This window comes from Plectrocnemia conspersa, unplaced genomic scaffold, assembly GCF_051122295.1.
Source record: "Plectrocnemia conspersa isolate PC_06_02 unplaced genomic scaffold, ASM5112229v1 ptg000007l, whole genome shotgun sequence".
Classification (NCBI taxonomy): domain Eukaryota; kingdom Metazoa; phylum Arthropoda; class Insecta; order Trichoptera; family Polycentropodidae; genus Plectrocnemia; species Plectrocnemia conspersa.
This window is the reverse complement of record NW_028277171.1, coordinates 6,227,552-6,244,082: the sequence shown is the minus strand read 5'-3', so window position 1 is coordinate 6,244,082 and position 16,531 is coordinate 6,227,552. Positions and strand designations below refer to the sequence as shown.

The following is a 16,531-nucleotide window of genomic DNA, read 5'->3' as shown; positions in this document are numbered from 1 at the left end:
TCATTTAATATTGCCAATACACATTTTGTACAATAAACCGATAACAAGCAGCAATATATTCGCTATTTGTATAAATGCAGAATCAGGGCATTTATGAAATCTTATGAAAAAAAAACACAGTAACAAAAAGAGTATTATTTCAATTCAACTATTTTTTATTATGAATTCTGACATTTGTTACTTACAACGTTACAACATGTTTATATGGTCTTTCAGTTTTATGGACGAATAATTAACCAGATTGTTATATAACATCTAATAAAGACAAAAGAGATTTGGGACATCATTGATTTAAGGCAAAAAATCTGCTCTTTACAAATGATAAATATAAGTATATCTATTATAAACAATATTCAAATATACAAAATGAAATATATATATGTAGTAATACACAATACGATAGTCTAAGCAACAAAAATGTGCATTTTTATTTAAACATTTGTAAAAATCAATCGAAGGAGCTTTAAATATCACCGATATATCTATCACAGCTATGTAGTGTATATATTGTTAATATAATATAATAATGTAAAATATAGCATCAGTCATTTTAGAATATTCATTTGAAGTATATGTTAGCAATGGAAAACAGTTGATTGTGCATTTATATGTATATTTAGAACATTATTGCTTTATTATGAAAAGTCTTACTATTTAACCATTAGTATTAAATAAATTATTTAATATTAATTCAAATATACACATATAGTCGAAAAAGGAATACTTTTGCTATTAAAATATATAAAAATTACATATATTATGTACATGCGTAGACACAAAATAACCGAAAACTCATAGCTACTTAAATATTTAATAACAATAAACTTGCACATACATTATAATTTATATGATTTGCCAAATTGACTTTGCGTGAATTTATTTCCGTTGTATATTTACGACTAATACTCTAATCAGATCTATGTCGGATACGAGATGAGTTTTAGAATTAATTTGTAATAAAGCACTAGTTTACATTTCGCCCTCCGTGCTGAGCGGATCTTTCTTTATACTCGAGTTGTTGACGACGATGTAATACGCGGGCTGCCCTTGAGGAACGCTCAACACGTTTGTGACCGCTTGGAGGGGATAGTTTTGAAATTGTAACCTCTCCGTCTGATCGTGAATTTGACTCATGGTGATCTGTTGACCCAAACATGATGTGTCTGGAGGAACCTGAACAAACAATAAAACACTATATAAGAAAATATGCATGTTTAAATATTCTTATATAAAAAAAATGTTGAAAGATCTCAAAAAAAATCAATATTGAAGACCTTAATATTATATATATCTTTGAAAAACATAACATTAACTGACAAGGCTCCCAAAATAAATCGGCCATTGGAAAACTTTTAAATGTAAAAATAACGGAAAGCGTACAAGAATTTCGAACCCTTTTATTGACAGTGTTCGAAATAATAGATAGATGAAAAGCAATAACGTGATTGCTATAAAAAAGTAGACCTAATCAATAGAGGCGCGTGGAGGAAGTCTCTTTTAATTATTTAAATACATATTCAGGGCATAACAGTTTTAAGTTCTTGCACCATAAAAAACCTAAGTAAACCTTACACAGAAAAATGCTTAGAAAAAGAAGAAAAAAGCTGTACTTAACGGGGAGTTATCTAATACTTCAAATAATACTCTAGAACCCAAGCGCTGGTAATTAAGTGGCACACAAAAACGAAATTCTTCCAGTCTTCCCAAGTATACTCGTCAATGCGACTCAAGGGAATCATATCCCAGCATCCCTTGTAGATATTTTGTGGGATATAAAAGTATAATATTTATATTCCAATTAGACCGGGTACTGTGTATAATAATCAAATAATTTTGAAGTGTGAGTATACCTGGACAATATTTGGTATTTGGACCGGCTGACAACCTGACGAAGAAACATGCACCTGCTGCTGTTGCACTTGATGAACCCCAACAGTCTAAGCAGATCAGTTAAATAAATATAATTTATTCATAATGATGCATCTTTAAGGCAATAAAACGTACGTGTATCTGTATCGGTTGACCGTGATGTGCGGAAACATGCTGTGGGTGTATCTGTATAGTCTGAACTTGTAGCTGCTGCGGTTGCTGTACTATCTGATGCTGGTGGTGATGCTGCTGTTGCTGAGCGATCTGTTGCGATTGTTGCTGCTGCTGCTGTTGCTGCTGTACTTGTTGAGTCTGTACTTGTTGAGTCTGCACTTGTTGAGTCTGTACTTGTTGAGTCTGAGACTGTTGAGACTGTCTTATCTGTTGCTGGATATTCGGTGAACTAACACCTTCCACCGGAATCTAGAAATTTATTAAAACATTAAAAACGATCAGATTGTCTTGTAGATTATTATTTATTTATTTAGTTAATATAGTTAATTGTTTATACAAGACACAGCGGGAACGCTCGTTACAGAGCGTTCCTACTGCGATGGCAATGGCACGATTTTATTGCTTTTGATGTGAATTTTTGACTTCTGAGAAGTGATAATTGTTTTTGCGCCCTCCTATTGACAAAAATTCGGTTTGATTATACATTGCCCAATACTTTCATATTATAAGTCCACAGTAATAGAAGTGGTCCTTGATTTTGCACAATTCACTATTTCGCACATTTTTGAAAAATCATTTTGTCGATAATGCAAAAATTGTTCGCTTCCATGCATATGTTAATTTTGAAAAACAATAATAAAATTAAGGAATATGTTATAAATTGTGGGAATATATCTTTAAAGATTGTTTCCAAAAGACATTGCATAGTAATCATAAGACTTAGTTTGAATGAAGATTGGAAGACTCAAGATTCTAACACGGTGTTTCAAGCAAGTAATAGTTGGTTCAACAAATTTAAAATAAGGTATTCTTTACATAATATTAAATTCACTGGAAAATCGGGTGACGTAGATAAAGATGCTGAAAAAGAATTTATTTCCTTATTGTCAAAAATTATTATAGATGGAAAATATTCTCCTAGCCAAATATTCAATGTAAATGAGATGGGTTTATTTTAGAAAAAAATGCCTAAGCGTACATTTTAATCGAAGGAAGAATCAATTGCCCCTGGACATAAACCTTCTAAAACCGATTGACATTGTTCTTAGTGGAAACTTAGCTGGTGATTTAAAATTTAAGCCAATGTTTATCAAGCAGAAATTCCCAGAGCATTGAAAGGAAAAGAATTGCTTCCAGTCATTTGGAAATCAAATAAAAAAGCCTAGCTTATTGTATTAACCCTTTGCACTCGTAATCGTTTTCGTACTAGGTATGTCGCCAGCTCGAGAAAAATGAAAAATGTTAAATTCTTTTTAAAAATTAAAATTATATATGTAAAGCATAAATATTAATAAACTAATACTAAAAACGAAGAAATCAGAACAAATACTTGCATTTCTCTAATTTACATTTTAATTTTTTTTGTACTTCAAAGTACCATTGGTTGATAATCCATAACAATAAATTAACACAATAAGGCGACTACCCATTTTAAAATATTTATGGGACCAAAAAATGTTTTAACCATAAATAAATAAATTAACACAAATAACAAAGACATGCCGCTCAGTTTTAGACCTGCGAACGAAGAAAGCTGACATCGCTTGCAGAAGTACAAAATTGTACCGTTTTACAACAATTAAAAAACCCACAAGGTATATCTATGTTTATATAAACTGATGTTAGGTATATTTTTAAAAACTAAAATACGTCCCATAAAAGGTCAAATGAAACGTTGCAGTTAATGTCATATTATTTTATATATTTCTTAATTAAAAATAGACAAAACTTTAGCTTTTCAGTAGCTTTATGGTACATATTTGTTTGTGATTTTATATATTCGAGCTAATAATGCTTAAATAGCGTATTTTTATATAAAAATAAACAAAGTGATGCACGAAAAAGGGCACTACGTTTAATAATATGTGGGATGTTGATTTATTATATAAAGAAACAAATATGGAAAAATTTTATTTATTAATTTTTCGTAAATCCCCAATTTCTATTAGTATACCAACTCATCAGTGTAAAACAATTAAAAATAATCAATAGGTTGTACAGTTTGCGGGAACTTGGGGCCCAGTACATTTATCACTTGGTGGAAATATTGCTATTTATAAGGTACTTTGTCATTACTAGTTATTATTTTCCAATTTTCTGATGTGATGCGATTTGTTTGAGGTAGCGTTTCTTCCTCGCTATTGTTTTAATTGCCTGTATTCCATCTTCGATTCAAGGCAACAGGCCTAATTTCGACGTTACTTTCTTTAATATCATCATTGGAAGATGAAAAATCAAACATGAAATCCTCCCCATCACTATCATTACAAAACATATTATCATTACAATCACTAAATTCAGCGATAGCACTGATATTTTTTTTTAAATAATTTCACAATAAAATTTAAAAAAATTAAAAAATAAGTAATTAAAACAAATTTATTAATTACTATAGTCTTACTTAGACACAAATTATGGACACCCAAGACTGTCGAAAACCCAATAGGCAATAAAAACGTCACTGACGCGTGTCTACCAAAGGACGATCGCCAACCATTGCCTTCGGGAGAAATCTACGGCACATCTGCATTTAAATTTAGTCATCAAAAAACCCCGACTTATCGCGATAAATGAGCTCTCCCCAGCTTGATTCAAGTAAAAATGATATTTTTTTGATAAGATATGCTTCTTGAAACTCTTGTCTGCAACAAACGCCATTCAAAACATGCACAGGAAATACCCAAAAATCGACTTTATATTTTATTAATTGAAATGGTGCGACTAACGCACCCTACGAGTAATACAGAGCCAAGCACTGGTGCGTCTCACGCACCTTACGAGCAGAAAGGGTTAATATTTAAAGATTGGTTCACTTTTCATTTCGTGCCGGCAGTTAAGCAATTTCGTAATGATAAAAATGTACAATTTAAAGCATTATTAATCTTAGACAATGCTCAGGACACCTGGAGCATTGTCTAAAATATTTTTTTTCATAAATTTTACTTTCAAATAACTTAATAATGAAAATTACCGTGTTCAGTACTCCATGTGTTATCATGTGCTTCTTCAAGTTTTGGCCTTGCGTATACGATTTCGAACATAGCGTGCAAGCGTAGTTTTTAGCGCCGGATACCGGAGCCTTTTCTATTTTTATGTTCACGTCTCTCATGCTGTTCGAGTTTGCTTGACTGGCTTCGTTTTCGGCAGCCGAATGAGTTCGAATGTGTCTTTTGTACGATGCGGAGTCTGAATAAGCTAAAAATATCCAATAAAATTTGTCATATCTAATTTTTAATACATGCTAAGTATTCCAGGAGAAAGTTCACGTGGAGAGAAGTACTATCAGGAATTGCAACTGACAAAAGTGACACGAAAGATTGTAAATTCAAAGACAGGTGGCAGATATTTTTGTACATAAAGATCTCCTTTTTACGATCTTCAGCTTTAATTAATTTAAAATAGCATGACAATTTCTGCACAAAAAGCAAGACAAAGTTTATGTTTATTTCAATAATTTCTAATTTTTTTAATGCCAGAAAATTTTCAACACTTTTTTGTTGATAAAATACTAAAAATAAAATTATTTTCATTTTTATAATTGATTGTATTACATAAAAAAATATTTAGTGTTTCTGTTTTAAAAATAATCATAATTGTTATATTAAAGCAAAAATCTCAACTATAAATATATTTCATGTAAACCATTTATTATAATCTATCACAATTAATTTTACTAAAAACTTTTAAAAACAATAAATTAAAAAATTAGACTTTGTTAATTCTTAGTTCTACTATCTTATCTTCAGAATTACTCTGTAATAGCAAGAACATTTTTATTAAATAGGAAGTTTTTAGTGATTTAAAAAAAAATTTTAAACTTTTTTTACTTTTAAAAATTATAATTCAGAGCTCACTCAGTTAAAATTATTTTAATAGGTACGATATATCATAGTCGATCGCAACTAAACATAAAAGTCTAATTATGTTTGAGTGTTGTCAAATTTTTTTTTATTTTTAAATAACAAATCAATGAAATCATTATTGCAATGAAGTACACTCCTGGTTTTACTTATTTTTGTGCAAACAAAATTACAATCGTTAGACTCGTATTAAGTATTAAAAAAATATACTGTATTAGAAAAGTATTAAAAAAATATACTGTAAATTTTCAACAATTTGAAACACGAAAACTTTACTTTTCTACTTAAAATTAACTAAATATAAACTATGTATTGATAATAATAATATACCTTTGGAACAAACAGAGCAAACTAATAATTTTTTATTTTCTCCACTATGATTCCTCTTATGAACAGCCAAATATGACGCCGTCGAGAAGCGCTGATCGCATTCGTTGCATGGAAACAATTTCTCACCAGTGTGTTTCGTCATATGTATTCGAAGCTCGGAACGATTTGTGCATCCCTTATTGCATATCGTACAAGGATACCTACAACCAATCAATCGTCAACAAAGTCATACATCATTTAACTAAATGACAAATAATACTTTTTTATTCCGGTGTGAACGGCTAAATGATTTTTCCGAGCAGAAGACGTTGTGAACCGAGCGTCGCACAATTTGCAAGGATACGGCTTCTCCCCCGTGTGAGTCCTTTGATGGTATATTAACGCAGACTGTTGTGCGAAACGACGCACGCAATAGCTGCATTCAAACGGTTTCTCTCCTGTCAAACGCCGTTTAATTTTAAATAAGAAACGATTATAATTTATTTAAAGCGTAACTACCAGTATGGACTCTCATATGAGCCGTCAGCTTAGAGACCTCAAAGAATGCCTTGTTACAAACAGGACACACATGATCGCGGATTCCTTTATGCTTTTTGATGTGTTGACAGAGAGTTGAGTGTCTTCGGAACGTCTTACCGCATTCTCCGCAAGTTAATGGTTTTTCTCCGGTGTGCAGTCGAATATGTACCTTTAAACATAAATGTTTATACTGTAAATCAAATATCTTTATTACACAATGATGAGTATCTTACCTTCAGATCTGTAGTGTTATAGAATGATTTGCCGCAAGTGGCACAAGTGTGAGGCTTCTCTCCTCTGTGACGGGCGTAATGGGCTTTTAATGCGTAATTACTGATAAAACTTCTGTCGCATATCGTGCACCGGTGTGTTTTTTCCTATAACAGATACAATATGTTAGATATTCAGTATGAAACCTGTGGATTGACACCTATTCACTTTTGGAATATTAACTATTAATTTTTTTAAAGCTTTGAACATTTTTTTAAGATGTTTTTTAAATAGTTTAGATCTATTTTGATATTTTTTAAATTCAGAAACATCAGGTAACGGTTTAAAAAGAGAAAATTTCTCATTTTATGACCAAATACATATTCATCGATCATCTGGAATTAATAAAAAATGGTCTGCCTAGGATTGCTGTGGAGATGCAGCAGATGCTTGATACAATAGTCTGTGTCATGATGTATTGTGACAAAGCTTGGCATAACAAATTTAGCCCATGGAAGACCGAAATATAATTTACATATGATAATTCATATAGTTCATTTTATTTACATAATTAACTATTATATATTTTTAAACTAGAGATATAATAAAGTAAAATAAAGCAAATTTTATGATATCAATTATTATTTTATGCAACCCACAGATTGAAAACCATTGATAAAATAATTTTAACATATGAACCAATACAATGCAGAACATTTGATAAATTTTTGTTTTTTAATTCCGTTTAATTCAAAAGTTATCATATATTTTTGTTATATATCTGTGTTGCGTAAAGTTCTCGCTAAACAACCCATTTTTACAGATCATGCGGGAAAAGAACGACCCGCCGGTTAAGTGTTAATATAATATTAGTAACATCTTTTGATAAAGCACTAAATAAATATGTTACGCGAGTTTTTGTTATACGAAGTTGAAATGACAAAACGCTCAAATTTGTTCACACAGTATTCAATGTGTTAATATGCGGGGTTAAACAATATGGCCTTTGGTCTAAATAAGCCTTTTCTCTGATACGTCCAAGGAAATGTATGAAAGACCTGAATTCATTTACATAAGCACTCGACTCCGAAACATATTCAAGACATTCGAGCTGACTATGTGAACTTCTACCATTAACTACTCTACCACCGTCTGTTTTTGAATCAATCGAGCTCTTTCTCATTCGATACTGACAGTATCAAAAATTATACAATAACAGTTTTTCCAGAAATGGTTGAATAAATTTGCATCAAAACAAAAAAAAATGTGCTTACTTCGAAATGCGTCTGTCGGTGGCGGTATAAAATAGTTTTGGTTTTGAAGACACTTTGGCATATAGTACAGGTAGGCGGACGTTGAGGTCGTTCCTCGTGAGTTTTCATATGCAATTTCAACATTCCGGGGCCTTTGAACGTTCGTTGACAAATGTTACACATCGGAGGTTTCTTGCAATTTTCCTATTTAAAAAAATTTGATTAGATCGAATCTTGAATAAAACCAAGATCTGTGATGGCTTAGCATACCTTGATCCAGTTTGAATGCATGCGCATGTGCATTTTTAACCATCGGGCGTGTTTGAATTCTCTATGACATAAATTACAAATGTGTCTACCGGGATTCACAGACACGGTAGCTTGAAAGGTAGCGAGTTCTAATAAATAAATAATAAAAATAAGTATTAAATCTTAAGATAAATTTTCATCGCAATTTTTTATGTAATACAATTTATTCACCTAAATAGTTTTCCACTGCCAAGTCTTCGTTAGTTCCATCTTCTTTAGATTCTGTGTTATTTGTATCAGATTTGTCAACTTCGATGGGAGGATCTTGTGTTGAAATCTCCACTTCTTGCTGGAAATAAACATTCAAAACTGAATAAAACATATTAAAAACGTGTTGGAGAAGAACGCTCAGGGAAAAAGAAGAGAAATAGACCCTCAACTTTAGAAAAGCTAAAATAAACTAACCGGTGCAGTAGTTGTAGTAGTGGTATTACTAGTAGCAGTTACATTGGGATCACCCGTTGGCTCTGAAGTTATAAAAAATGTTTCTACTACAGTCGATCTTGATACATTGTCGTTTTGATCTTGGGTTTGTGCTGAAATAATTTTCAATAAACAAAAATTCAAATCGAATTAGTACATATAGATTATATGCACATATAACACTTACAACTATCTAAGGTGTATTGAAACTTAATTTCGTGGTTTTCTAGTGGCTTTTCTACTTCAACCTCTGTTGTTTTAGCCTGAAAATATTTATAACATCGTTGATATATACATTTATATTCAAGTTGATGTATGTTTTAAGAGTTGATAACAAATTGTTACCTTATCGGAATTTTGTTCTATGTATGTACGCAATTGAGCGTCGGATTGTTCGACCTTTTGTTTGAAAGAGTAGCACCGAGATACTTGATGTACGCATTGTAGGCAGAGCTGAGTTGGGAGACCATCTGAGTCGGAGATCTGTAAATATTACAAAGATTATTTTTATAAAATGATTGTAAATACCTCGGTTATTATATTAGGTAAAGCGGAAAGTAATGATAATTTTTAAAGGGACGATTTTGAAATTAGTTTGCCGCCGGCTGTCGTCGAGTTAGCACGTAAGATTTGATCTTATTTTGTAGCTCTGTTAGTCTACTTTTGTTAATACTCAGAAGGTTTTTTTTTACCCTATAGAAAAAAATGTCAAGGCCAGAAATCGAGGAGACCCATTTGCGTTATTATATGCTATTTTTGTTCGATCAAGGAAAGAAAGCAAAAGAAGCCACTCAGATCATCTGTGAAATTTATGGAGACGTATTGCATCTTCAAAAAGGTCACAGGTGGTTTAGAAAATTTAAAAGTGGTGATAGGGGGTTGAAAAACGCCCCTAAATCGGGTAGACCTACAAAATTAGACGATGACGTGTTAAAATCAGCAGTGGAAGCGGATCCCCGAAAAACCATCAAAGAATTGTCAGAGGAGCTTGGCTACCCTTGGACGACCGTTAAAGACCATCTCAAGCGCATTGGAAAAAAACAGAGGCAAGGAATTTGGGTTCCGTACGAACTTTCACAAACGGCCATTGAGCAGCGAATTACCATATGTTCGTCGCTATTGTCTAGGCACGAAACGGCATCATTTCTGAGAAGGATCGTTACAAGCGATGAGAAGTGGGTCCTATACAACAATCCAAAGAAAAAAAATCAATGGCTTTCTAAAAGCGAAGTACCCATACCTACCCCTAAACCCTCATTGACCTTAAAAAAGGTCCTTCTTTGTGTTTGGTGGGACATGATCGGCGTCATCCATTACGAGTTATTAAAACCTGGTCAAACAATTACCGCAGAAGTATATTGTGGTCAATTAGTCAGAATGAAAGCGGAGCTGTTGAAAAAACGTTCAGTTTTGGTCAACAATCAAAGGCGAATTTTGCAGCACGACAATGCCAGACCACACGCGGCACGGATCACGCAGGAAAAAATCAGGGAGCTTGATTTTGAAGTTTTACAGCATCCCCCATATTCCCCCGATATCGCACCCTCTGACTACCATCTTTTCAGATCTTTACAGCATTCCCTTAAAAATAAAAATTTTAATTCATTTAACAATATCGAAAATCATATAGAATCATTCTTTAACGAAAAACCTGCAGAGTTCTATAAGAAAGGGATTAAAAATCTGCCTGATCGTTGGAGAAAAGTAATAGAAAACAATGGAAATTATTTTACTGATTAAACTTGTAAATATATTTTTTTTAATACATTTTTTTGTATGTGAAAAAAAAATTATAATTACTTTCCGCTTTTCCTAATAATAGAAGCCAGCAAAAATGTTTGGAATGTTAAGCCGCTTGTAGAATGTTACACCTTTACAAATAGACAATAGAAATGCTTAATCTAAGATAAGACTTGTGGGGAAATGATATACCTGCTGCTTCAGTACAATGCATATGCATGTTTAACCCTTTTGACTGCTACAATGTTTTTCAAAATCCTAGCGAGAAATGCTACCACTTTTATTTATTTATGAAAAAAATTATACATTATTTATTTACATACTTTATTGTGATACTTTATGTGCATACTCATGGAACTAAAGTTTGTTTGCTATCTCTTTCTATCCTACTTAATCGCGCGAGCGTGTGAGCAAGATGCATTTTTGACCTTGTGATTTATTTTAAGCAGTAATAAAGAACATTTGGTGGTTGCATAAATTATTATATTATTTCAATCATAGTCTCGATTGAAAAGGTTTTACTATTATTTTTGGAAAATTATTAAATTTATTTTAACCCTTCATAATGATAACGGACAGTGAAAACGATGAGTGAAATAATGGCATGGGTGGTGTAGACGCATGGCTGAATGAAGATCTGTAAAATATTAGGAAAACGTGTTCTGCATAATATCAAAAATGATTTAAAACTCTTATATTTTACAGTTTTTTCATTTCAAATTAAACAATTGTGCACTCCTCGGTTAATTAAAATAGTTTTTGCGACTTTTTGAAAGATTATTGCAGATTTTAACAGAAAAAATCCTCTAAAAAGTATGGTTAGTTTTTGACAGCGCAAGCATTCACCATACCTAGGAAGTGTGTGAGCTTATTGAACACACAAAGCATACTCTAACTTTTCTACCAATGATGAATCAAATTGAAGGAGTCTTTTCAAAAATTAAATTTTCTGCAAGAAATTTACCGGCGGATCCATCAAATTGATTAAATTTGGTGGACATTATTATAAACGAGTCTGTAGCCACTATTTGTACTTCGGCAAATTGTAATAAATAATGTATGAATATGTATATGAAATTAACTGCAGAAAAACTATAATATAATTATATCTGAAACATTTCCAGACTTTTCATGTTTTTTAATAATTCATTTTTATTCAATGATTGTCAAAAACATTTATCTATTTTTATCCTTTTCTCCTCTTTTAATCCCTTTTTACTTTTTTAAATTAAATTCTGAATGTGAATAAAGATGAAGCAGAGAATGACTATAAACATGAAAAATCACAGTTATATCTTTAACTTTTTTTTTAGTGGACAGTTGACACATTTCCTGACTTTTTATGAAATTTCACTACGTTCATACATAATATTTCGTTAGCAAATAAAATAAATATCAAGAATATTACGACATTGAGGCGTTTTAGGGATGTGAAGAGGGTCAACACGTATTTTCCGGATGTTTATGACCATTTTTTTTAAATCTAAAAATACGCAGCTTTGATAGATATATAATACACACTGCGGCACAAAAACGGTTAACCCCTTCCCGGTCATGCCCGAGTTAACCCGGAAATTTGTATTTTGTAAATTCTTATCTAAAAAATCATCAAATTTATCAAAGAAATTTTTTTGTTAAAAATTAAATTTGTACGAATATTTTTAATGTTTTACAAAGGCTACATATTTTTATACCGCTGCATAGGAAAAGGTGGGTCTGTGCAAGAAAATTTTGTAAGTACGTGGTTAACAGAATATTTAAAATATTGCAAATAATTTTTTTTGTAAAATGTTTTTGTTAGTTTTTTATTTTGTTATGTGATTTGTAAGGTTTACCTTTTTTTTGTAGCTTATAATTTTAAATTTTTTTTGTTCTTTAATGTTATTTGTTAGGCTTTTAATTTTTTTTTTCGTATATATAATGTAATTTTTTTTATGTAATTTGTTTCAAGTTTTCATATTATAAAAATCTTAACTGAATTATAAAGTGCAGTAAATGAAATTCATAAGCCTGCCTAGTCACATATCCATGCCTATTTTACACAATTAACTAAAATTCATAAAAAAATGTTTTAAACCACTGATGCACTGACACACAGAAAGTTTTCATATTGGAGCATTATGACATCATCAATGAGCTAACAAGGATTGTTGTTTAAATTGATTAATAGCATTAACAAATAGAAAAAACATTAATGAGCCGAGATTAGAACTTTGAGGAATTCCTGATATGGCAATGTAATTATACAACTTGTGTAGTCCACATTAAATATATTGACGATGATATGACTTATACTCTCATGATAACAAAATAGAACTCGCACAAGAAATTAGTTTCTACACCAGGGGCGTGCCAAAGGGGTGGACTTCTTTGGCCTAATTAATCGATATGAACCTGCGGATTAACATATTTAATGATATGAAAAGTATGATTGAAAAAATTAAAAATAATTATGGGAAAACCCAAACCTATCCATTTCTTAAGAATTGTATCAAAAGCATTTTCATTACATCTACTTGATTGCTAATGATCTCGACAGGCCCGGCGTTAGGGCAAGCCGAGGAAGGCAACCGCCTTGCATGAATTATTTTTTTAAATAATCTATATTAAAAGTACTAAAATCGTGCCGTCGTAGTGGGAATGCTTGATCAACCACACTACAATGGTGATGATAGCCTATTGCAAAAAACAATTATCACTTGTCGGAAGTCAAAAGTGGGAACGCTCGGTATCGAGCGAACTGCGAATGCACAATTTTATTGCTTTTGACGTTGATTTTTGACTTCTGAAAAGTTATAATTGTTTTTTGCGCTCTTCTATTGACCAAAATTCGATTTGAATATACTTCATTCAATACCTAAATTATATTTTTAAGTCATGGTGAAACACCAAAAAAAAATATTTCGTTAGAGAAAAAATAATGACAATTTATAGTCAATGAATTAAATATGTGTTACATTTAATAGTAAAGAATGATATAAATCAGTGCTCTTCAACCTTTTTACATCTGCGGCCCGGCGAAAATGGGAAAAATACATGGCTGACATAGATGAAACAGTCTTTTCACACAAACATGAAGTTAAAAAAACTACCAAGGCTGTGTCGCATCAGTAGGGAATTTCCCGAATCGCGTGAAAGTTTGCATGGACCGGCGCCGGTCTGCGGACCACCAGGTTGAAGACCACTGATATAAATAACTCGATATATACAATAGATAGAATCCCTAGATTTACGTGGTTGAGAAAAACATATTTTTGATACTCCAAACCATACATATTTGGTTCCACACGTGTAGCGAGGCGATGTACAAACATTTACTCCCACTTCTAGCACCTGACCTACATCTGAAACCTCTTCCACTGCTCATGCCATGTGTCTTGAGTTGCTTTCTGGAGTACACGCGTGTCATTGAAAAAATTGCAAAATTTCTCTTAAGCAACGAAAACAATACATTTCTCGACCGTATTATAACGTGCAACAAAAAAGTGTATTATTAACAAGAACAAAAAGCAATCTTCACAATAGCTGAACACTAAAATTAAATGAAAATAAAGAGCGGTGTAGTGGTATGATTTTCCACGACTGTTAAAATTTGACAGTTAAAAGTTAACAGCACACTGTCCAACCCAATTATAACTCGAAACAACAAGAAAAAAAGTTCACATAAACTAAAATTTCATTGTTCACTTAAAAGACAAAATATCGGAAAATTTATTTGCAAGAAATGTGATTATATTAATATTTATATTGTTTTATTTATATTATGGAGCAATGATTTATTGAACGTATAATAATTTATTAAAGTGAAATGCTGAAAAGTTGCTGTTATTCCAAATATAAATTAGTATGAATTTTCAATATGTTGTGTATAGTGTTTTCAAAATATGGTTTAAAGTGATAATTGAATTTAAATAGATAAATTGTATTTTTATTTTGAACAATGTAACAATGTTTAGGGGTGGTGATGATGGCGGGTGGCAATGAGACACAGATTGAGCCGCTGCAGTAATATTTATTTAACGGTTAACGGTGTTTACATGGTTAGAATGGGGCGGACGCGCGACGGCACGCGTCCGAACCCTTACAAGCTTGCCGGAAGAGAGGGAGCCGTCACAACACCGCTATTTCTGCGCCGACCAGTTTTGGCCATAACAAATCTATATTGGCCCCCATACGGCTCCGGCCCTAGCAATTTACAATTGCGAACTATAACCAGGGGGAGGTATGGGGGCCTTGGCGCTGCTGTTGATTAAATGCTGGCGGCGCAAAAGTAGCAAAGTCGTGACGTATGGTGTGGCGGCGCGGCCTCCAGTGACGCGCGGCGTGCTTCGCTCCAAGCCGAGTGGAACACGCGTAGACCCGGGCGGCGCGTAGGGCTCCAGGGGGCGCGAGAAGAACGGGCATGTCCGGGAGCACCTTTCGGGGCCCTGTGGTGCGTCGGTGCAGCTACACAGGGCGCGCGCGTGACGGGCCCCGAACATGTGGTTCGAGCTCGGAGTCGCGGGGGCGTAGCCCTACGGGTGCGTGACGGGTCACGCGTGGTCCACTCGAGCCTGGTCTACGGCAGCACTTCGGTGGCTTCCCGCTGAAGGCGCGTGGCGGCGCCGGGTGCTTCCTGGGTCACGTGGTCGGTGGCGGCGTCTGTCAGTGGCGACGGTGGCTGACGATGGCGGCACATGGTCGGGGGCGCAGGCCCATCGTCTTGGTGGTCCGCCAGCTCGAGTCCGGGTCCAGGGAAGCACCGGCGGGATGGCAGCAAACAGCTCAGCAGCGGCTCGGCTTTTGTACTGCAGCGGCGTCTGTGTCTGCCATTTTGAATCTGACTCCATGTACGTGCTCAGGATCACGTCGCAGGTTACCAGTTTAGGAGCTGTGATGATGGCGGGTGGCAATGAGACACAGATTGAGCCGCTGCAGTAATATTTATTGAAGATTGACGGTGATTACATTACAAAAATGGGGCGGACGCGCGACGGCACGCGTCCGAACCCTTACAAGCTTGCCGGAAGAGAGGGAGCCGTCACAACACCGCTATTTCTGCGCCGACCAGTTTTGGCCATAACAAATCTATATTGGCCCCCATAAATGTAACTTTGTTTTGTAATTGATCACGTTCGATATGCGAGGTGTGTTTTCAATATAGGTGTCAAACGGTAGGTAAACAAAGCGGGCGGAGACCTGAACCGCGGCGCACGCCATGAGCATGTCGGCCACCAGCTGCTGGAAGAGCGGGCGCATGTCCTTCTTCTCCTGCAGGCACACGCGACAAACGCGGTCGAGGCGCAACTCGACGCCGGCGCCCATCTCGACCATCGGCAGTGCACACCGCGCACCCTACCCCGCATCCACTGCTGCCAACCGACGGCCTTAACAGCGCGTTTACCGACCACATCGTCAAATGTCAACAACACAGAACAGAGAATATATAAAAACTCTCTAAAACTATACAAACTCTATCCAATGACGTCAGATAGCCTTGTCGATCTCCACGTTCATTTTTTTTTTAATTCGGTTGTGTATTAAATATTAACTTTTCACGTGTAAACACAAATTAACACGTAACACCATATTTTTGAGCAATTTTCAATGAAAATCCATTTAATACAATTAATTAAAGTAATTTTTGAAAAATATTTACATGTTAGAATACATTTTATAACAAAAACTTTTATAAATTAATATAATGAAATTAAACGTAATTATTATAATACACTAATCCATTTTAAAGGTTACTAATTTTTGAAAGATAATAATTGTATGGTAGAATAAATCGTATCTATACTGATAAAAGTCATTAAGTATAGATTATTTTTATAAAAATGACACATAAAAAAATAGAATTGC

At 33.8% G+C, this 16,531-nt stretch overlaps 1 protein-coding gene across 1 annotated transcript; it reads right to left on the bottom strand.

Annotated features, from left to right (window-relative positions):
- Nucleotides 1-137: 137 nt before the first annotated feature.
- Nucleotides 138-16,037, bottom strand: LOC148233735 (uncharacterized). Its single transcript, XM_088188638.1, has 15 exons — nucleotides 15,866-16,037; nucleotides 9,293-9,430; nucleotides 9,135-9,210; nucleotides 8,930-9,060; nucleotides 8,696-8,813; nucleotides 8,486-8,613; nucleotides 8,237-8,419; nucleotides 6,986-7,129; nucleotides 6,732-6,921; nucleotides 6,493-6,670; nucleotides 6,234-6,433; nucleotides 5,015-5,238; nucleotides 2,005-2,292; nucleotides 1,851-1,937; nucleotides 138-1,173 (listed from the first exon to the last, which is right to left on the bottom strand). Exons 1-15 carry the CDS (start codon nucleotides 15,998-16,000, stop codon nucleotides 970-972), a joined length of 2,424 nt encoding a protein of 807 aa, XP_088044764.1. The 5' UTR covers nucleotides 16,001-16,037; the 3' UTR covers nucleotides 138-969.
- Between the last annotated feature and the right edge of the window lie 494 nt (nucleotides 16,038-16,531).